Below are 23612 nucleotides of genomic sequence, written 5' to 3'. Positions count from 1 at the left end.
CGAGGGTTACATCCCTTGTAATTAGGAAAACTGTCATCACTTTGGTTATATGATAAAACGGTATTCTCTGTAGTACATTGGGTGAACAATGGCTTCCTTGACTGCTTGTTGGTAACCTATGACTTTTAACTAACTGCAACCCTTGCAACTTCAGACTACTTATACCACATTCCTTTAGATGCCGCCTTATCTTCACAATGCGCAATTTCTGGCGACCACTTGGCTGTGACAGCAATCCACAGAGCAAACGTGTATAACCCTCTGACCACCCACTAAAACCAATGGTGGGAAATTCATCTAGAAGAGACTAAAAAGATGCTTTAAAATGGGTTGGACGTTGATCTTGAAGGTCCCCATAAAGTGGAATTTTTTGGCAGTTGACTAAGTGCCTCGAGGAAATTTGCCATTCCTTAAAGCGATTTCTTTAGGATAGCCCATCGCTGTTTGACCAGGTGTGTCCACCTCCCATTAATCAGCTGACTAAAGGACCCATGGTTCCTTCAATATTTAGCTAGGCATGGCGCCATGAATATGGTTGTGGCTACAGTAAGTCCCATTCAGTTGAGCTGCAGTTCCAAGCACAGCCATAACCTGATGTATGGCGCTGTTCCTGGAGAAAACAACAAGTGCCACAGCCAGGTAATTCAGCTAATCACCGGCAATTCTTGAAGTCAGCCCCCAACCAGCTCCACACTATCCTAAGGAAGGGTCGTCAAGCGGCAACAATTGGTTTCCTCAATACCTAGTTCTCCATGATCCTTCGGAGCTTCCTACAATCACTTTGACCATATGAATAATGTGGTAGAAGCTGTGTTCCTTCTTGCAACCATCTTAGGCTGAATTTTGATGTAGAAACGTTGGAATGGTTATTTACTATGAAGGTAAAAGTAGACATATATGAAACAAATTTTGCCCCAAGTTGTCAACAAATGTGCTCCGTGAATGCTGTCACAGCCATGGAGATTTGGAGAACACCTAAAGCTTCACTAGCCTGTTCTTAGGTTCCTCTAGTCCTGGCCTGCACTGGCCCAGGTTTTGCACAGTTTTTTTTTTCCCACTCTTTGTTGGTTGTCACGTTCTCTTTTTGCATGTAATGGACAATTTCTTTGTACTGCATGTCCAAGAAATTATGTCTGCCTTTCTGTCTATCTCTTTGCCCGGTCTTGGCAAGTGATGGTGGTTATGGTGATTGACTTGCACTGACTTGTCTTGCTCTCTCTTGCCCCGGTGATGCGGGTGCTGTCTCCGATGCATGCTTTTCTGAATGCCTCTTTGAAAGTCCAGCAGTTTCCTGCGTTGCGTAAATCGGTAAGACCCAGAACGCAAGAAGGTCTTCCCATAAGGCCAAGAGGTGATCTGTGACTAGAGACCTTTTTTAATTTAAGAACCATGAATTTTATTGTCTCCTGAAGTAATGCTATGTTCCCCTGAGCCAAGCTCATAAAAGTCATAGTTGGAGATTGTTAAAGAGGTCGTCCAAAATGGAAAAACTTTGGCAAAGGGATCATAGTGGGTTAAAAAATTAAAAGAAGTGATACTAACCTCAAAGGATCTCCCATTGGTGTCTACTTTCTGGATGCTGGTCTCCACTGTGGGCAGTGATTGGCTGAGCAGGCATTTCATGTGTACAGAGACAGGACCAGAAAGCAGAGATCTTCATCGTAATGGGAGTGGCGGTGAGATATTGGTTCTTTTACTGTTTTTTTTTTTGCTTACTTTGACCCTTTACCATTTTATTTTCCTTCTGGTCAACTCTTTTAAGACATTTATTAAATGGAGTCTCCACTTTGGACCATACCTTTTTGGTAGAAGGTTCCTCCAAATATAAAGTGGATGTCTTACTGCTGGAATCCCAACAATCCGCTGAAATATGTGTTAGAACCCACCAGCAAGTGTTTAAATCTCCTACAGTACCACCACAAGGCAGATGTAGTATTACATGTTGCTCATAATGAATGGCCAGGCTGGGTCCTTCAGAGAAAAATATGGTCTTTGTAGCCACTCCCCACTATAAAAATTGGGGCTCCCAAATAAGAGATTTGCCTCTTCCTTAGCAGGGTTCTTCAATATAGATTTCCTAATCCTGGCAAATCTTATTAGCTACCATTTAGGAGAAAGGTCCTACGTCTAAAAAGTTTTTCTACTGCGAAAGGTCTACTAAACATGGTGGAAGCACCAAAAAGGTAAAGCTATGGGTCAGCAAATGTCTTAAACTGATGGCCCCTTCTAAGCACTCAAGAGTAGTTGTGATCCTGAAATGGTAATTAATGGAGGATATAAATAATTGGAGGGTCTTGTCTCCCTTTTGCCTTGAAAAATAAGGCAATAAAAGAGCTGGAACCATTTGTCCAAAGGTTTGCAAAAGTAACAAAAAAGGGCCACAATATTTGCCACCTGACCCCCTTCTCTTCCATGTACACCCCTATATGTACATGACACAAATAGAAACCACAGGACTATGAGCAGTGCCAGTTCTTGTATCCTGAAGGACTCTCTCGACTGGCGTTCAGTCTTTTCTTTATAAAAGGATTTACTGTCCTTAACAACATGGAGTGCCGATGAATTAATCTCCCCCATAAACACATGCTCCAGTTGCGATTTACACGGGACTACCAGCTCACTTTTCTGAACACCAGCCAAAGAATGATGGTTTCCACCAACCTGTTTCTATTTGTGGCCTTTTTATTGCTAGCAAATTGCAACTTTCAAATTTCATTGTAAAAAAGAATCCTTAAGGGTCAGAGGCAGAGGTTCCTGAAGCAAACATTAAGCCCTGTATCTAAATACCCTGTCTAAGGCAGAGCTGCTTGTTAACATCCCCCCTGGTACCCACCACCAGGTCCACATGCCCCGCTTGCCCTTTCCCTCCCAGCTACGGCCCTGATGAACGAGCTTCTCTAAGCCCCAATATGAGAAAACAAGGCTACAGCTACAAGGACAGGTTTTCGCCAGATGAAATCTCATGACGGGATTAATCTCACAGAAACACTTTGGTTTTTTATGCTATTTGTGCTGTTAATCCCTTGAGATTACATGCCCAGAGAAAAATAATTACATATTTCATTCTCTATTTCCAGCCCAGAATCACCTTAAATCACCTGAATATGTGATGTAATTGCTAAACTCTGAGATGAAAATGAATTATCTAAAATACAAGTGATCAATGTTAATCCGACAATTCCACTGTTTGACAGATTGTGTAATTTAGGTCAATTTTTCAACAGGAAGCACAATGGCCAATCATAAATTGTGGATAGAATATAGGATTATATGGAAATGCATGCCTTGCAATATTTTAAAAGAGACTTAAAGGGAATGTGTCACCAGGAAATGACCTGTTGTTTAAATCAAGTTTTTATGTTAAACGTATATTTTAAAAGAATTTTTGGCAATTTTCTTAAATTCCCCATATCCCTTTCTATATTTAAAAAAAAAATACAAAATCCTGTTGTTTTCACACTGGTCACCAAGCCTAGTGACGCTTCCTATTCTGTAGAGATCCCTTCTCAACAGTTATCTCATTATCGTCACAGACAGGATTACAATGAAAGGTAACACCCATAGAGAAAGAACACAGTACCCACCATTCACAATCTGCTCCATATATGGCATCTTATAGCTTATCTACTCCCCCTCCCTGTACACTGACCACTGCACAGGTCAAAGAGCATGCCCACAACACTCTCCCATAGGGAAGGCCAATGAGTCCTCTCCAGTCTGTTATAACTATGGCCTACATCACTGCTGTAGAGCATATCTCTAAATGCTTTTTACATCATAAGTAAAATGGAAGCCCCCATAATCTTGCCTAGAAAATAGAGTTAAAACATTTTACAATTAGAAAATGAAACAAATTAGAAAAAAATGAATATGTGTTACTACTTACTACTACTAAATCTAGGCGACACATTCCCATTAAGCAGTGGAAGTCCCCAAATAAAACTTGCAAATGGAAACAAAGGGGTTTTCCACTATCTCAGACACTGAAGGCTATCCCTTTCAGATAGGTGCCGGTCCCCTCCAGAACGGGGTCGTTGAAGTGAAGAGAACAGCCACACATGGGTGGCCACCCTGCTATGGGAGTTCTGAAAATAGCTGAGTACTGGCTCAGCTATATCCAACAGTCCCATAACAGTGGATGGTAAGCACACTGCGCATGCGCAGTTGCTCTCCTTCACTTCGTGGGCCACGTACTACAGATAGAAGTGTGTCCCAGAGGTGGGATCTGCACCTTTCCCTTTTTGTCCAAAGGCAGCACATGAAGGGTTAATCTTGCCTCATTCTTCCTACTAGGAACGCCCACCTAGATTAAACATACAATTAGTATAATGACTTAGTATATGAACACGCCCCAACAACCATACTCTGTGTTTTTTATTTGTCCTTATTCCTGAAGAGAAGCCCGCCTGTGGTGTGTTTGCCTCCTATACCGTGGGGTGCATTCCCAGGTTACATGGCTTAGAGTTCAGCATAGCCAGGTGGTGTGTCCCTGGCGCTGCTCTGTATTGATGTGTCCGCTCCGTTCACCCTGTGTATCGGGCATGATCCAGGGGGCCGGCGGGAGAGTATCGCATGGCAGTGAGCGGGGTGCGCATGCCGGGAGGCGCGTGTCTACATATAAAAGTCAGCATCCTGTGCAAGGCGGTGGAATGCACGGGTGGAACGCACATTGTTCAGCAGCGTCTGACGTCATTAGCGCGCCTCCTCCTTCCCGTTTCTGGTGCCAAAGTTAAGTATTTAGGCGGTGTAGCGCCGAGCTCTTGCAGTTACGAGGTGCAGTTTCTGTCCTGGGTCAGACCTACCTTATTGATGCCGATGTTTGTGAGTAACTGGGTCCCTGTTTCTATTATTTAAACGGATGTCCATCCATTCCAGAAAGGGTGGAAAGAAATCTAAGAAACACAGGCACAGGCTGTGTCCGTCACGTGAACAGCCCCTTCCTGATAAACACCTGTGTGATTACTGGGAGGCTTGTGATGTGGAATTAGCTGCTCATTCTTCTCAGAAGTCCTCTCCTGCCAGACCTCTAAAAAAGCAAAAGAGAAAACATGCTCTGTGCATCTCCTGTATCCCACCTCTGCCTGATGACTACTCATCTAACATTTGTGTAGATTGTTCTCAGCCTGATGAAGCTTCTGATGATGAAACTAAAAAGTTTTTGATACTTTTAAAATCTATTCTGTCACGTTCTCAAAAGAAAAGAAAGGCGGTAAAAAAGAAGCTGTCCCTATTACCATCTTCCTCCTCTGAGAAATCTGCTCGCTCTGAAGGAGAAGTTTCTTCTGGTTCAGAAGATGAATTGACCATTGCTGAAGATAATTTTCTTTTCAGAAAGGAAAATGCAAATAGTTTAATAAAGGAGGTAAAGAATATAATGGAGTCTAAGAAGGAGACGACTGATGATCAGGATGAAGAAAGTTTATTCCACTTTCCAAGAAAAAGAGCATGTATATTCCCAAGCCATCCGGTATTGGAATCTGTCATTCAGAATGAATAGAAATATCCCATTAAAATGATGGACCTAGGGTCCAGATTTAAAGCCATGTACAAAACGGATCCTTCTGAGTTAGTAAGCTGGGAGTCTCCATCCAGGGTTGATCCTGCTGTCACTAGACTTGCCAGAAAATCATTTTTTCCTTCAGATGATTCCACTTTGCTTAAGGATCCAAGGATAAAAAAGCAGACAACCTTTTAAAAAGACTGCATACCTATCTGGCTTCACTCAATAAAGCCACCATGGCTGCAGTACCAGTAGTCCGTGCTCTTAGAGTCTGGTTAAGTCATTTTGGGAAAGATATAGAAGATGGAGTACCAAGGGAAAAATTACTCTAGCAATTGCCAACCATGAAGCTTGCAGCAGATTTCCTCTGCGATTGTTCTAGCAAAGAACATGGCACTTTCTAATTCTGCTAGAAGATCCATTTGGCTGAAACTGTGGTCAGGAGACAAGGCATCAAAGAGTAATTTATGTTCTCTTCCTTTTGAGCCAAGAAGATCGTTTGGCTCTCAGCTGGACAAACTGCTAGAAGCCAACAAGGAAGATGAAGTTCTAGAATTCCCGCAGTCCCGGCGAAAGAACCAGGCAAGGTTTTTTCGTCCCTACAGAAGACAAGGATACCAGAGATCTGGCTTCCGTGGACGCTCTGACAGAGGGAGAACAGACCGTAGATTCCATGGAGTATCGTCAGAAAAATCAAGGAGAAAAATGGATGAAAATAAGCCATCCAAATCAGAATTCTGATGCCAGAAGTCGAAGAGTAGGGGGTTGCCTTACTTAATATTATTCAACTTGGCAAAAGACTACTTCAGACAAATGGGTTCTGGAGAACATAAAAGAAGGTTATGCTCTAGATTTCCATCGCTGTCCAAGAAACAGATTCCTTCTAAATCAAAAAGAAGACCCGCAAATTATACAACTAGTAGAAGAATTTCTGCAAAAAGGAGCATTAGAACCGGTTCCGAAACATCAAGAAGGGGCAGGAGTGTATTCAAGGCTGTTCCCAGTTCCCAAGCCAGGGGGAAGATGGAGTTTGATCATAGACCTTCGTTATCAGAATCGTTATCAGAAAAATCCACTTCAGAATGGAAACCATAAGATCGGTCACTGCAGTGCTTCAAGAGGGTCAGTTCATGGCTTCGTTAGACCTGAAAGATACTTACTTACATATACGAATAAGACAGTCTTCAAGAAAATTCCTGAGAGTGGCCATTCTCAAGAATGGCAAAATAGGACATTTCCAGTTCAAAGCACTACCTTTGGGTCTTTCTTCCACGCCCAGGATATTCACAAAGATTGCAGTCGTAGCAGTGGCGAGTCTTCGTCTTCAGGCCTTACAAGTGTTCCCTTATCTAGACGACTGGCTCATAGTAGCTCCATCCGAGGGCCTGTTAAAGTCTCATATTATTCTTCAGGTGGTCACCAACTTTCTCCAATCATTAGGGTTCCTGATCAACTGGGAAAAATCAGACATCCACCCTACCACTTCCAAGCTATTTCTGGGATTCCAGATAGATGCATGTGCCATGACCCTTTACTTACCTCTATCAATTCTCTAAAGAAAGAAGTAAAAGCTCTAATCTCTTCTCCAAGCTAAACCCACGTTACTTCCAACAGATTACAGCCAAGTGGGGCATGCCAGCTTGGAATTTGATGGCGTCCAGGCGGAACAGAAAAGTACTCAAATTTTATTCCCTAAACAAGTTCGACAGACCTACGATAGTGGACGCATTCTCAATCAGCCAGAAAGGCCTGTCTGTTTACATATTTCCTTCAGTCCCTCTCATTCTGAGGGTTTTACAGAAGATTCTAGTGGAGAAGCCTCTGGCTATACTAGACTAGTAGCCCCGTTTTGGCCGCAAAGGACTTGTTTCTCTCTTCTACTCCATTTGTCGAAGGGAGAGTATTGGAAACTCCTGCTTGTTCCCGATCTGTTATTACAGAACGGGCTATATCACCAAAACCTAGACAGACTTCATCTTACAGCTTGGAGACTGAAGATTAGAAGAACAAGGTCTCTCTGAGTCAGTGATTAATACTTTACTTTGTGCCCATAAAGACTCTACAAATATTAAATATGCAAAGAAACAATTTGCATCCTGGCTGATGGAGTCTAATTGTACAGACATTAGTCTTCTTCTAATGTGAACAGGGAATAATTCCTTCCGGTATTTTTTTCAGACCCTTCCAATGAAGACCAAGCTCTCCTACACACCTTAGATGTCAAGAGAGCTATTGAAATTTATCTTCATAGAACAGAAGAATTTAGAGCTGTTGAAAATCTATTTCTTTTGTTTGGTGGACCAAGAAAAGGGCAGAAAGCATCTAAAGACACACTCGCTAGATGGATTAAAGCCATAATTATGGAATCTTATTCCTTAGAGGGTGAAGCCTCTCCGTTTCCGCTTAGAGCCCATTTAACAAGATCCACAGCAGCATCATGGGCAGAGCAAGCACAAGTCTCAGAAACGGATATTTGCAATGCAGCTTCCTGGTCTACGCCATCAACTTTTATGAAGCATTATTATCAGCTGGACATCGATGCTAAGAGCTCAGCCTTTTGGCACGGGTGTACTAAGTGCAGTCCTATGTTGAGGTACCCACCCTTTGCTAACTATCCAAATCCCTTCATGTGCTGCTGAGGACGAAAAAGGAAAGGGAAAATTGGTTACCTGGAATTTTGCTTTCCTTGAGTCCGAAGGCAGCACATATATACACCCCCTAAATAAAAAAAATGTTGTACTGCATCTATTGTCTGAATCTATTTTTAAAACACACAGTATATGGTTGTTGGGGGCGTGTTTATATACTATCTAAGTCATTATACTAATTGTATGTTTAATCCAGGTGGGCGGTCCTAGTGGGGAGAATGAGGCAAGATTAACCCTTCATGTGCTGCCTTTCGACTCAAGGAAAGCAAAATTCCAGGTAACCAATTTTCCCTATCTGAAATGGAAGGCATATCCTAGCGATGTGATGGCTAACCTTCGGCTCTCCAGCTGTGGTAAAACTACAACTGCCAAGATGCACACTTGCTTGGCTGTTCTCAGAAATCCAAAGAAATGAATGGAGCATGCTGGGAGTCGTAGTTTCACCACAGCTGGAGTGCCGGAGGTTAACCATCACAGTCCTAGCGATATGCCATCAATGCCTGAAATAGGGGTTCCCCTTGAAGTCATGGATGGAATGGAAATGTATGTCTGATACATTATGAGTATTGGGTAACAGGTTTGTATTACACATGTTGCAGTAAATTGCTGCAGTTGATATTATTGCAAATGTTAAATTGGTATTTCAATGGCACGTAACACATTAAATATCAGATTCATGTTTGCTAAGTCTGCAAAGTTTCGTTACTCAAAGCCTATGGTTCTGCAATGGCTTTTGTCACCTACTGACACGCAGAAGCCATCTACTCAAATAATACAATGTGTAGACCTATAGTAATCAAGTGATAGCACATTGCCAGCACTGGTAGCAGACACCTTCAATATCTGCAACCTTTATCTGGGCAACCAAAGCCCTCAAAGGTTTGTAGCCAGTCAGTAGTCACTGTGAGGTTGTCATCCTCCACCCTGATGTCCAGGCTGGAGGCATCCATGGCTGTATACTGACATAATCTCTCCTGACAGTAATGAGGCTAAGCAGGATACGGGACCAGACGTCGATGTTTGGGAGATCCTTCGTAAGGCACCTCCCTCGGAGTATGAGAAGATTGCTTTCCAGTATGGTATCACAGATCTTCGTGGGCTACTGAAACGTCTGAAGAAGATGAAGAAAGAGGAGAAGAAGAGCGAAGGTGAGGAGGTGGAGGCTCTCGAAAGACTCAATAATACTAAAAAATAGAATTATGTTTCTAAATTTCTATAAATGAGATATCTGCTAATGTGATGGGCAGGAGATTCTCACAACTAGAGATACTGTATATGATTAAGAACTTAGTAATGACAGAATTCTGACCACCTGCAGCCACCAGTAGGGGGAGCACAGCATACTGTATTCTTATTAAAGGAGTCGTGGCAAGTTATTAAAGGGGTATATTTCAAGTTATCCCCTATCCATAGGATTAGATCAGTGAAGGTCCTATCACTGGGACCCTCACCGATCACAAGAACGGCAGTCCCTTGCCCCACAGTGCTTCCCCCAAAAATGAATGGTCGAGCATGAACATTGCCGCTCCATTCATCTCTATAGGACTCCTGGAGATACGGAGTACAGTGCTCAGATATCTCTGTCAGTCCCATGGAAACTGAAGATAATGGCAGTAGACATGCTTCACCTGCCACTCCATCCATTCAGTGAAATCGGATCCAGGTTCTCATTATAGGTGGGATTCCCAGCAGTCAGACTCCCACCATTCAGAGGCTTATCCCCTGAGTGACCTGTAGTGGTCTCCTGTTTGGATGCTACAGCTGTCACTCAGACCACAGGGGAGGGCCTATACATCAGAACAATGCAGTGAGCATTGAAGCTCCGCCTCCTGGGCACTTGCAGAAGCAGAACCTGGCAGAATAAAGCTTCATATTCTCACTACTTCTGATAATAAAAGATTCACAAAAGGTACCTTTATCCTACTCTCTCTGGCCCCTATCTAGTGCTGTCAGCAGTTTTGTATGGTCAGAACTGCTGACAGGCTCCATTAAATGAGCTTAAGATCATAGGAAATGTGTAGAATTTGAAAATTTTTCCGTAAACACATTAACATACAGTGATTTTAGTTTTCTTTACGGATGTCAAAGTGGCAAAAATATCCCAATATTTCACAACCAGCTGTTTGCTAAACAATGCTTTCGGTTATGTTGTCTTAGCTACTGCAGCTAGGGGATTACACAAGCATAACCACCGCCTGGCCTTACACCAGTGCACAAATCAGGCAGGCAGTATTAAAGGGCTTTTCCAGGAGTTTGATACTGATAGCCTATCCTCAGGATAGATCATCAATATCTTATCTGTGAGGGTCCCACACCCGGCTGCCCTGCCAGTCAGCTGTATGAAGAGACCGCGATGCTCCGCCAGCGCTGCAGCCTCCGTACAAACAAGCACAGCGCCATACATTGTATAGTTGCTGTGCTTGGTATTGCAGCCCAGGACCATTCACTTGAGTGGGACTGAGCTGCATCTAGGCCGTGTGATTGATGTATATGATGTCACTGGCCTAGTAATGGACCACTGGAGCACCACAGCATCTTCAAGCAGCTAATCGTGAGTGCCAGGAATCGAACCCCCATCCTGAACATAAGCCATCAATATTGGACTCCCAGAAAACCCCTTTAAAACCTACTGACTAACTGGCCCTATATTAGAAAACATTTGGCACCTGTGCCTTATTCTGCAAGAACTGTTTTGGAGAAAGAACTTAAAGAGAACCTGTCACCAAAAAATGCGATGAAATCGGAAAGCAGCAAGTTATAGAGCAGGATGAGCCCAGTAGATTAATGTATATTTTTTTTGGGGGGGAAATTTAGAAAAACCTGTAATTTATACATTTATAACATTTTTCTATCTCCTGTGAACAGCTATTGGTACAGGAGGGAGGAGTTACCAGTGATTGATGGCACTCTGAGATAGCTGTCAGTCACTGATAACTCCTCCCTCCTGTACCGATAGCTCCTCACAGGCTGCAGATAGAAATGTAAAAATTACAAGTTTTACTGAATCTTTTCCTACAAAAATATACATCAATCTGCTCAGCTCCTCCTGCTTTATAACATGGTACTTTTGGTGACAAGTCCTCTTTAATGAGTAAAGAAAAACTCACCCATTTCTAGGAAATGTCAAGTGTGCAATGGGGCTATATAACTTTATAACTTGCATAGTTAGCCTTATTCAGTAGTTGTAAATTTGAAAAAAACAAACAAACATTAAAACAGTCTCTAAAAAGATAAAGATATTGGAAGTCACATTGTGTCTCTAGCTCTTGACATTCCTGCTTGTTGACATGAGCACAGATCACTTCTGCGGCTTCTGATATCCTTATCATTTAGGAATGCTTTGAATTCCATGACATCACTCCAAGATAACGATGTCACTGTGACATCACTCAGACAAAAATATCTTTCACTACAGTATCCATTTTTGGAAAGGCAGCAAATCCCATTGAGGTCGGAAGGCTGCATCAAAAGACTAATGTCTGTGGCTTCTTATGTGTAGGGGGAGGTTAAAGGAACTGTAATGGGGTACAAATTATTTCATGTGTTCAGCTTGGCCACATTCCTCATTTAAAGGAAACCTGTCGCCTCTACTATGCTGCCCACAATGAGGCCAGTATGGTATAGTGACGAACCACCTGGTTTCAGTGCTCTGTCACTTTTCAGCTGGCAGTCAGTACGTTTATACAACCGACATGCCAAACCTTGCTGCATGTGCCAGCACTATGAGGGAGATGAGTCTGATGAGACTTGCCGTGGATAGGTCATCAATATGGAAGACCGGACAGCCCTGTTAACACTTTCTCCTGAGCTAAAGAGAAGATCACTGATATTAGGTTAGCAGGTCATTTTGTGGCAGAGCTGAAATGCATTGGAAATTAGTTTTTTTGTGATTAAGTTAAAGGGGTTGTCACATCTCAGACAATAGAGTCATATCGCTAGGATGTGCCCCCAGTGTCTGATAGGTGCGGGTTCCATCTCTGGGACTTGCACCAATCCTTAGAACGGAGCCCGCAAAGTGATGGAGGGCGCACCGCACATCCGCGGCCGCCCTCCATTCTGCGAGAACCGAAAATAGCTGAGCGTTGGCTCGGCTATTTCCTTAAGTCCCATAAAAGTGAATGGAGAGGTGGCCGCGCTTGCGCAGTGCGCTTCCCTTTCATTTCAATGGGACTTCTGAAAATAGCAGCACCTGTACCGAGAACGAAGCCCCGAAAGTGGTGGAGGGCACACTGCAAACGCGCAGCCGCCCTCCATTCATTTTCTATGGGGCCGCCAAAAATAGGCGAGTACTGGCTCGGCTATTTCCGTCGGGCCCATAGAAGTGAATGGGAGCCGTGGCCGGACATGCACGGTACACTCCCACTCACTTCTATGGGGAGAGCGCTTGGTCGGTGGGCAGACCGGAGTCCTCCAGCCACCAGTTTGCGGGGCTCCGTTTAGGAGATAGGTGCGGGTCGCAGCGGTGTGTCTCAAAACGTTTGGCCACCCCTTTGCTTGTTTTAGATGATCTTGTTTTAGGTCGTCACCGGTATAAGTAAAGGGGGATCATCCACAATTATCTCTGCTTTTCACAGAGGATCCATGGGGGGAAAAAATCAATGGGGCAAAAATGTTGAACGTTTTATTTTACATACATTTTTAATAGAAAAATTCTGTAACTGTAGTTCTTGCCAATAATTGTTCTTTATTCTACTGCTTGTTTTTTTCCATTAGCTTTCTTGAAGAAGCTGGATCCTGCATACCAAGTGGATAAGGGGCAGAAGATGAAGCTGGTTGTGGAAGTAGCAAATCCTGATGCAGAAGTGAAATGGATGAAGAATGGTCAAGAGCTTCGTGTTACTGGAAGGTGAGAAGATCCCGTATATAGGAGCTGATTATGGAGAGATGGGGGACCATAAATGGTCACATTATGTTAGCACTATATGATAGTTATTTGGGCATTATATGGCAGTATATAGTGGTATTATTTAGCCCTTGTGTAGTAGATTATTTGGACATTGTACTCTACAGTATTATTTGAGGGATCTTTGCTGTGAATTCCCCCCTTCCAAACTAGGCTACTCCTCACCCATAAAGTGAGCCTCCACAATATATACTCAAGAGCCTCCACAATATATAGCAAAAGGTCAGCAATAGATTTGCAAGTGTGTTACTGGTGACTTGAGTGCAAAGAACATTTTCAGATCTTCAGAGTACCAGAAATGGAAATGGTTGTTGTAATTCCATTGGGTTTTGGCATACGATTGGGGCCTCCAAGAACAGAGCAGCATGGAGCACTGTTTTTGTGGTCAAGACGACCAGAAGTCTTGATGGAACCCTAACTCCATTACAATTTAATAGGGTTTGCTAGGAGCAATTTGGGTCATTGGACCAATGAACTTGACACAAAAGTAAATGTAGCCTAAGTGATGATCTACCACTAGTGCAGAACCAATAAAGCTGAGCCCTATTCCATATCAAGAATTGTGGGCACCCTTCTCATATAGTAAGATGAACATCCAAGTGGCAGTGCCGTATTATGATGTGTATCTTTGCCTATGTGTACATAATGACGGAATGCATGAAGACTACTCTTCAGAAAGTATTTAATCCCTATATTGTCTTTTCTTCTTCTTTTCCTATCATTTTCTATGTGCCTTTTGGGATTGACCTGGAACTGTCAATGATCCTCCAGCAAGTAAGTTTTTAGATATATTCTATAAATGTCCATGAGTGGTGTGGCCATTTCATTATAGTTCAAAATCCCTGGTTTATTATTTTTTTTACTATTTATTTTATCTTTCTTGAAATTTTAGTCTATTCTAGAGGATCATAGCAAGGTCATCAGGTTGTACCTATCGTAATTCCTCTGTTCATTCTAAAGAGCTACAAAATCCAACACCGATTAATTTCTTATTTTAACTTTATAAAAGTAGCTCTGTTTTGCTGTTACCTAGCTCCAAATCCTTAGCTCCTCTTCATACAGCTGTAGTGATAACCTTTTGCATTCAACTACCAGTCGAGGGAGACCAAGAGCTGAGTCAGTTGAACTTGCCCTAGTGGTGACAGCAGTAAGCAGATCCTTAAAGGTTATATTTAAAGGGAACTTGTCATCATCATAATGGACCTTCTACCACCTTGGGTACCTCACAGCTCTGGTCATCATGCCCCCAATGATGTTTTGGGGTAGTTCATCTGATGGACAACTTTGGAGGGGTGGCAAGCTTGAAATGGAGCATCAAGACTAATGCCCTCGTGATTTCAAAGGGTTCATTTGCCTTGGGGAAATAAAGTGGTTTTGCAGCAAAGTTATGCATCGGCCCAACTCCAGGTTTGTGGTGGCCCAATGCTACTCTGGATCCCCTGTACACTGTTTCACCATGTGTTGCTGCTCTCTAGAGGGGATGGTAAGCCATTGTGCACCCCAAGTGGATTTAAGTCCAGAGAGTCAAGGTCTGCAAACCAGTTTTATTCTTTACTAGAGGAACTTAAGTGCAAAACTGAGCTGTCTTCTCCAGCCTCCTCCCTGGCAGAAGAAGGTTTGTTGCTGAGGAAAGGCCTGAGCTAGCTGTCCCCCAATCTCCCTCTCTCTCAGAAGGCTGGCACCTTGGCCAAAGGGCTGGTGGCCCAGGGTCTGTGGCTCAGTCATCCGGTTAACTCCCTGGTCAAAAGACTGATGACCCAGGACCTGTGGCAGGAGTATCAGCATCTTCTTCTGGTCCTTCAATAGTCTGGCAATAGTCTGGAGTTTCTTTTACTAAGCACTGGTCCCTATCTGCAGACAACTAGGGGCTCTAACTGCAGTTTCTAAGTGAACTAGAACATTCTGGTGGGAGAGGTGGAGTGAAGAATCATAGCCTAGACAGAAACAATGTTTCAATTTCAGTCTGTCATAAACATAGAGTTTAAAGGGGTTCTACAGTTTGTTTTTAAGTGAATGGAGCTTAGCCGCGCCCAGGCCAGTTGATTTTAGTCGTGACGTCACTGGGCCAGCGGTAAACAGTGAGAAGGCCGCGGCACTGCTGGAGCGCCGCTGCCTTCTCAAACAACTGATCGGCAGGGGTCCCAGGTGTCGGACCCCCGCCGATCAGATGCTGATGATCTATCCAGAGGATAGATCATCAGTTAAAACAAACTGTAGAACCCCTTTAAATACAAGAATGACTAAGGCTACTTTCACACTAGCGTTTTCAATTCTACTATTTAGATCCGTCATAGGATCTCAATAGCGGAAGAAAACGCTTCAGTTTTGTCCCCATTCATTGTCAATCGGGAAAAAACTGAACTAAACGAAACGGAGTGCACCAAAATGCATTCCGTTTCATTTGGTTGCGTCCCCATCGCGGACAGAATAACGCTGCAAGCAAACGTTTTTCTGTCCGCGATGTGGTGCGGAGCAAGACGGATCTGTCCTGATACACAATGTAAGTAAATAGGGACGGAACCGTTTTCTCTGACACAATAGAAAACGGACCCGTCCCCCATTGACTTCCAATGGTGTTCATGATCCGTCATGGCCATAGAAGGCATAATACAACCGGATCCGTTCATGACGGATGCATGCGGTTGTATTATTGTGCCGGAAGCGTTTATGCAAATCCATGACGGATCCGCAAAAAACTCCAATGTAAAATTAGCCTAAGCCATTTTTCAAGACATAAACAACACGGATGAACCAGTCAAAAAGTCAGTGTGTTTGTTTTTTCCCCTACAAAATGTTGCATAGTCCCTTATAGTAACTGTGTAAGATTTCTAACTTCTCAGTGGATTGGTAGAAAGTCCCAAAGTCTCTCAGTATTAGCTGGGTGTTCATTAACCCTTTCCATGGTTCAGTACAGATATCTTGCAGATCAGCAGGATTTATAACAATATATACAGTATAAAGGGGAAACTCGAAAAACTGGAATATGGTGCAAAGTTCAGTTATTTCAGAAATGTAACTTAAAAGGTGAAACTAACACATGAGACTCATTACAGGCAAAGCGAGATATTTCAAGCCTTTATTTGATATCATTTGGATTATTACGGTTTACAGCTTATGAAACCCCAAAGTCACAATCTCAGGTCCCCTTTGCTCAGGGGGTATGGATTAATTATCTGACTAGAGTGGGACACTTTGAGCCTAGAATATTGAACCTTTTCACAAAATTCTAATTTTAAGCTGCATTACTGAAATAAATGAACTTTTGCATGATATTCTAACTTTTTGAGTTTCACCTGTATAGTCTGTATATAACATGTGGTTCAACACTATGAAACATTATCAGTGCACACAACAGCATAAATCACAGTGCAAGTTAACCCTTCGAAGTTCAATAAAGTAGGGGGGGTTGATGGCTTTGCATAATAGCAACAGGGGCAAATGCCACAAATGTCCATAGTCCAAAGTACCCTTGCTCCAGGGCACTACACAACTACCCCCAAAACATTATTGGGGACATGATGACAAGAGGTACTCCAAACAGTGATGATGGGTTGCATTTATATGTAAAATAACACTGTAATTCCTAAAATTAACATATTAGACTTTATAAAGTAAAGACAGTGAAGCTTTGACAGCATGTACTTATTTTCCTTTATGACAGATGCTCTAGGACAGGCATGGTCAACCTGCGGCCCTCCAGCTGTTGTAAAACTACAACTCCCATAATGCCCTGCTGTAGGCTGATACCTGTAGGTTGTTCAGGCATGCTGGGAGTTGTAGTTTTGCAACAGCTGGAGGGCCGTAGGTTGAGCATGCCTGCTCTAGGAAACCAAATACAGACTGTGGGTCTCACACAAGGATTCTCAGTCCTTAGTTGAGGTTATGGAGGACAGGATGCATTACCTCCTTCAGTACAGAGCTGAGAGTATTTTTCCTCCCTGCTTATCACCACTTTAATTTTACTTAGTGCTAGATTCTTGTCCTTTCCCTAATGATGTGCCTAAGTGCATCATGTACCTCGATCTGTCAGCGGCTGAATGAGGAGGAGGAAAGAAACGAGCTGCCAACTATTCTTGCAACCGACCAGTCCATAGTATTACTATAGAAGATCAGCCAATGCAACACATGCATACATGTATTTTCTGCTGATGCACATGGCACATGTATGAAAGCAGAAACGATATGGCCTGGGTTATAGTGCGGCACACCATGACAAGCCACAAGCTAAATCACTTGGCGTCCCAAGCAAAGGAACACACTAGATAGTAAATCTGACCCCAGTCATAACCTAATAGAGATCAATCGTCAATGGTTCATGACATTCTCTTTACTTTTCTTAGGTACATCTTCGAGAGCATTGGGAATAAGAGAATCTTGACTATTAATAACTGCTCGCTGGCCGATGATGCAGCATATACCTGTGTCATCGGAGAGGAGAAGTCCTTCACTGAACTGTTCGTAAGAGGTTGGTGTCTGTAAAGCACGATCAGAATCTTTTTCTTCTCAGTATCTTTGACCTTGGCTGGGTTCTAGACTAGGACAAGCCCTGTCTATAAGTCCTGTTATGGCATATGGATCTCATGGAGGTGGTCCAAAGCTTGGACTTCCTTCTGTAGGCCACAGCAGAGGGTCAGTGTGATAAGTACAGCCACCAACAGCTTCCACAGCGGATCACCAATGAGGCAACCCCTTTCCACAAGTGCCATCAATGTATGATGCACTACTCGGGTAGCTTCCACGAACCGCCATATGTTTACAGCACAATGATGGTGCAGGCTCAGGAGAGGGGACCACGCCATCAGTAGAAGGTATACCATACAGATGACACCTTAGTGCAATGGTCAGGTCTGGAGATAACTCAGACCACAGCCATAACCTGCTGTTGGTTAGTGACTCTTGTCAGGTATATAAAACGTCCGCAAATGAGCGGGTATCTGGCTAAGTATCAAGCCAATTAATTTAGATCAATACTACACTCTCTGCTCTTGCTAATAGAGGGGGCCCCAAGTCAGGTACCCTCCTCTATATAGTCATATTCCTTAATACTGGCACTGGGCAGGGGTTCTCTTTATTGAGACAACCTTTTCAATGACTTTCAGGGCCTATTGGTGTTAATTAAACAATCAGACCCACTGTTTCCATGTAAATCAACACCTTGCTGATGGTTTCCGCATAACAAAAAGAGCTATTTTTCTCCCTACATTGAGTAGCATGATCTAAACTTAAAGGGGTAGTGCCATCAAACACATTCTATATTTTTCAAACCAGCACCTGGATCTGAATACTTGTAATTAAAAATTTAGTACAGCCACTGAGTTATTCAATAAAATGCATCTGTATAGCGCCACCTGCTGTTTGTTCTTTTCCTTATTTCTTGTCCACCTCACTGGCTCCAGCCATATATACTGTTAGAAGCTGTGGCAGGGAAGGAGCTACAGTAGAAAGGACACCCCCACCTGAGCTGTGATAGGGAGAGAGCTGCAGCAGAAAGGACATTCCCCCCCCCCCTCCCCCCGAGCTGTCAGCCTGAACAGAATCTAGCAAAACATTTGGAGCAATGAATGTGGAGATATCTGGCTCCATGTGAGGTGCAGGGCTGGTTGGAGCTTTGTTAGAAAGAGATTGTCCTGTATTATATGATGTATTATTTATTTATTTATTTATTTATTTAATTAATTTATTTATTTTTATATCAATCATGACATAACCCCTTTAAGTAAAAACAACATAGAGACATATTTATTTATTTATTTTTACATCAATCATGACATAACCCCTTTAAGTAAAAACAACATGGAGACACTGTAGCGTCGATGTGAATCACTTCTGAAAAATATCTGACATGAAGTTTGCAGATGACAAATGAATGTGTCAGAAATGTCACTGGCCCGCCATCAAATCCTCAGAATCTTCAAGTATCCGTCTGCCAGAATTCTCACATTACAACATATCACTTCTTGGGTTCCCTGCTGTTTGCACGTCATGTCACTTCCCATATTACGCCCCCCCCCCCCCCCCCCCCCAACTCTAGACACTCAATCTAGACTGTCTTCCCACCTAATGAAACTATTTGCATGGTCTAAACCACGGCTGCAGGTTATGTGCTGGGAAAAGAGATGTCTACGCCTCGGGATTTCAATAATTAGCTTGATTAATTCGTCACTAGTGCTTTTACAATGTATTAGTATCAGTGCACAGGTGACTGCCCCCCACAAAATCAACACATTCCTCTTCTGCTGCTGTGATCCCATCACTTACAATTAACCATAGGAATAGCATGCATGGAATAATATATTGTATTTCTCTTACAGAGCCACCGGTGCTGATCCTCCATCCTCTGGAAGATCAAGTGGTGATGGTAGGGGAAAGAGTGGAGTTTGAATGTGAAGTGTCAGAGGAAGGGGCGCAGGTGAAATGGTAAGAGACACTAAGGAACGAGGCATGATAAGATTGCCATTTTATGTCCTTTTGTCAGGCAAGAACTGGAATGATGACAACAGCAGGAGATGAGTGAGCTAATCTGATTAGACACAGGGTCTTGCCACAAGATGGGGTCAAAGTGCTTCCATGGATGCCCTATAAAAAGCCTCTCAGAGGCTACTTTTGGGTAGTGTACCTCTTGGTAAGAGACATGCCTCTACGACACACTCCAAGACATTTTGCCCAGACTTTGAGAGGGGGCGCATCATCGGACTGAGAGGAGCAGGATGATCATTTCAATGAATTGCCTGCCACCTAGGCCATTCTGACCTAGATGTTGGGAGATGTTGGGAGCAGTGGTTATGTGATGATCTGGGGAGCAAATGCATACAACAGTCCGTCAGCCCTAGTGGTGATACGAGGGACACTAACAGCTCAGTGATATCTGCAGAACATCCTGCAGCCACATGTGTTGTCTCTCGTGGCAGGGCTTCCAACTGGCATTTTAGGATAATGCTCACCCACACACAGCAAGGGTTTCCCAGGAATGTCTCCTCCAGATTATAACACTTCCTTAGCTGCCCGGTCACCAGATTTATCTCCAGTCAAGCATTTATGGGAGCTGCTGGGACGCCAGCTTCTGCAACCTACGAGTGTGCAGCATCTACAGGCCCAGCTGCAACATCTGTGGGCAAATGTGCCACGGGATACCATATGGAACCTGTAAGCCTCCATGTCCAACCGTATCTCATCTTGCATCCAGGCTAGAGGCGGCCTAATAGGGTCCTTTCAGTTATACAAGTTTCCCTAATAAACTCCTTTCACTAATATTCTGGGGGGTACTATCTCTCCTTGGGGAGAGATCACCTTAATGGGCCTGAGGAGACCTAAAGGCCATACATGCTCCTCTGGAATTCTGGGAAGAAAGGGATGCAAATGAGCTCTTAACAAGCTCTGCCTCTAATGCCACCAGATGTAAGGCAGCTATCCTTTAAGAAAGGCCTTGAGACATGACTCGGATATTAAATAAGCCAGCACCTCATCTGCAGATGAGGAGATAGCTCCTTGGGAAGAGAGCTCCTTTGCATCCCTTTCTTCCCAGAATTCCAGAGGAGCATGTATGGCCTATAAGTCTCCCCAAGGAGATACAGTACCCCCCAAATCCCGACCTAGGCCTCTCACCCAGTTACGCCAGTTCTCTCTGCTCTGCACTGATGAGGGGCAATCACCCCAAAACAGCTGTCTGCAGATGAGGTTCTGGCTTATTTAATATCCGAGTCATGTCTCAAGGCCTATTTATAGGGTTGAACATTGACTTCTAGGATAGCTGCCATATATCTGGTGGCAGAGCTTGTTAAGAGCTCATTTGCATCCCTTTCTTCCCACTCTAATATTCAAATCACTTACGGTACATATATGACCATTACAGTCACACACAGAAAGTTTCATTCTAACACCTTCTTGGTGCATTATTTTTGTCAATGATTATATATAACTATATATATACAGTAGATGTCCTTGTTTGGAGAAGCTATGGCTTCGTAGTTTAAAACGATGTCACCAGCTGGTTAGACCCCACCTGGACTTCAGTCCCCTTGACCTTCTGCCACTTTGCAATATGAGCCCCCGGTCTATGTACATGTTTGCACCCTGTCTATTAATTATCAGCTTGGAAGGCACGGTTGTTTGCTTTTACACTTAGAAATAGCGCTCACATTCCAGGGAATGAGTCTTACACGTCTCCAGGGAAGTGCCGGCATTTTAACAAACCTTCTCGCACCGATCCTGCAACCCGTATAATTATAACAGAGTGTATGTTTCAGCATTTAAAATAGCCCCCGCCTGCTGTGGTCTATCTGCCCCTACCGTGGACATGTAAAGCCCAGGATGCCTTCTCAAGGGTGTCCTCTAACAGCTGCCAAAATGTGTCTTCCAGTAGCACAGGCTTGGGATACTTTGTCCGCAAAATTGATATGAAGGGCATCTTGCGTAGATCCCTGTAAGCTGCAGACAGCTACTGGGACCATCACTCCGTGTCATCAGATGCTTCGTCCACTAGGACATTTTTTCTTCGAATCTCAATCCCCGTCATATATCCTACAGTGTCAGCAATTCAGACTAAAACGTAAATCTATAAGGAGACAAGTGGAGGAATGTAACCAAGATATGGAAGTCTAAATTACCTAACACGCTTCCAGGAGATGCTTCATTTAATGTGATGCCTTTGAAGGGGGTTTCCTCTTTAATTGGAAGGGTCCCTAGAAAATATGCAGATGAGTTCCCCAGCAATCAGCTGCAGTCTGCTGAGAAACTTGGCACGCAGTGTTCACGTTCCCTACAGCACCTCCGCAGGGTAACTGACGTATTACATGTTACCCACTAAAATCAATTGAATGCATGGAAATGCCGCTTCCTCCGGAGCAAGTGACGCTCTTTGTGGCAACTCTAGATTCTGTCAAATTGATGGAAATCTTCTTTATCAATGGATAGATGCAGTGGGTTTTCTGGATCAGAAAATATAGCATCAATTACCTTCTTTCACTTTTCTTTTCACATATTAAGTTGTAAGAAATTCAACGTCTCTAAGGCAAAATCTGCATGACGTGTCTATTTGCCATGGATTTAAAATCCACACTGCAGGTCAATTTATGTGCCCATCCCATTGTGATGAAATCGTTAAAATCTAATCCATGTTGCTGCTGCTGTTGTGCTATTCTGCAGATTTTATGCACGCAGTTCTGTAACCATATGCATTTAACTGCCGCATGAAAACCATCAGCAAGCTGCTGTTGACAATTCTGTTGTTTCTCATTGTTCTTTATTTACTTAACGTGTTATTATTTGCAGCTTAGAAATATTATGTTACTTCCTGGAAGCTATAAACAAGCAGGCTTGGATTTCTGGTATATTATTTTTATAATTTTGGTTTACAGGCCCTAAAGGGGTATTCCCATCCCAGACATTGATGGCATATTACTAATAAATGCCATCAAGGTCAGACAGGTTCATGTACCACCTCTGGGACCCGCTCATATCTCCAGAACGAGGCCCCCCAAGGTGAAAGAGGATGCACCACGCAAGCGCTGCTACCCTCCATTTGCCGCTAGGGGAGTTCCGAAAAGAACTGAGCACTGGCTCGGCGATTTCCGTCAGCCCCATGGCGATGAACAGAGAAGTGGCTGTGCTTGTCCATTCACCACTACTTCTGAAAATAGCAGAGTGCACTCGTTTGGCTATTTTCTAAACTCCTGTACTAGTGAAAGGAGAACACGCTGCGCACGCGTGGTGTGCCCTCCTTCGCTTACATACACCCTTACATCTCAGCTCAGTAGCATCATTAATTATTACTCACATGTCAATGTTTAATGCTTGCCCTTCATATTCATTCATTAACAGGCTAGGCTGCACAGGGTTAAGTCAGTCCCAAATCCCAGCAGGACACCATTACACATTGATAGCATAACAGGGATAACAGATCTGTCAACAGCAGCCGCTATTTCCCTTGTTGTATAACATTAGAAAAAAAAAACTGTTCTGTTCTTGCCTATGGACTGCGTCTAGTAGCTGTGCCCCGTTCACTTGTAGTCGCAGCACCGGGCACAGGCCAAGAGTGGCGGAACGTGGTCCAGAAATAAATCATTGTCATGAACAATCTACACTATAACGATATGAAAGAAACAACTAAATAAATACTTGAATAAATTACTATGATTACTATTAATTACTAATAAGTACTTTAATAAATTGCTATGGTTACTGTTAACTACTAATAAATAATTTAATGAATTACTATGATTACTATTAATTACTAATAAATACTTTAATTAATGACTATGATTACAATCAGTTAGTAATAAATACTTTAATAAATTACTATGATTACTAATAAGTACTAATAAATACTTAAATAAATTACTATTAATTACTAATAAATAATTTAATAAATTACTATGGTTACTGTTAATTACTAATAAATAATTTAATGAATTACTATGATTACTATTAATTACTAATAAATACTTTAATTAATTACTATGATTGCAATCAGTTAGTAATAAATATTTTAATAAATTACTATGATTACTAATAAATACTTTAATAAATTACTATTAATTACTAATAAATACTTTAATAAATTACT

General features: G+C 42.8%; 1 protein-coding gene across 2 annotated transcripts in view; it reads left to right on the top strand.

Moving 5' to 3' along the window:
• MYBPC3 (myosin binding protein C3) overlaps nt 1-23612 on the top strand; it is a 96391-nt gene that overhangs the window by 33340 nt on the left and 39439 nt on the right. Inside the window, exons 12-17 of one of the 2 annotated variants that reach the window (XM_040409206.1) lie at nt 1285-1308; nt 9130-9296; nt 12862-12994; nt 13823-13825; nt 17392-17516; nt 19363-19468. In XM_040409206.1, the coding sequence (XP_040265140.1) occupies nt 1285-1308; nt 9130-9296; nt 12862-12994; nt 13823-13825; nt 17392-17516; nt 19363-19468 (558 nt within the window). The remainder of the gene's footprint in view (nt 1-1284; nt 1309-9129; nt 9297-12861; nt 12995-13822; nt 13826-17391; nt 17517-19362; nt 19469-23612) is intronic. The other variant, XM_040409207.1, reaches the window with a different exon arrangement.

The sequence above is a fragment of the Bufo bufo genome, chromosome 10 (genome assembly GCF_905171765.1).
Source record: "Bufo bufo chromosome 10, aBufBuf1.1, whole genome shotgun sequence".
NCBI lineage: Eukaryota > Metazoa > Chordata > Amphibia > Anura > Bufonidae > Bufo > Bufo bufo.
This window is presented reverse-complemented; position numbering and strand designations above follow the sequence as displayed.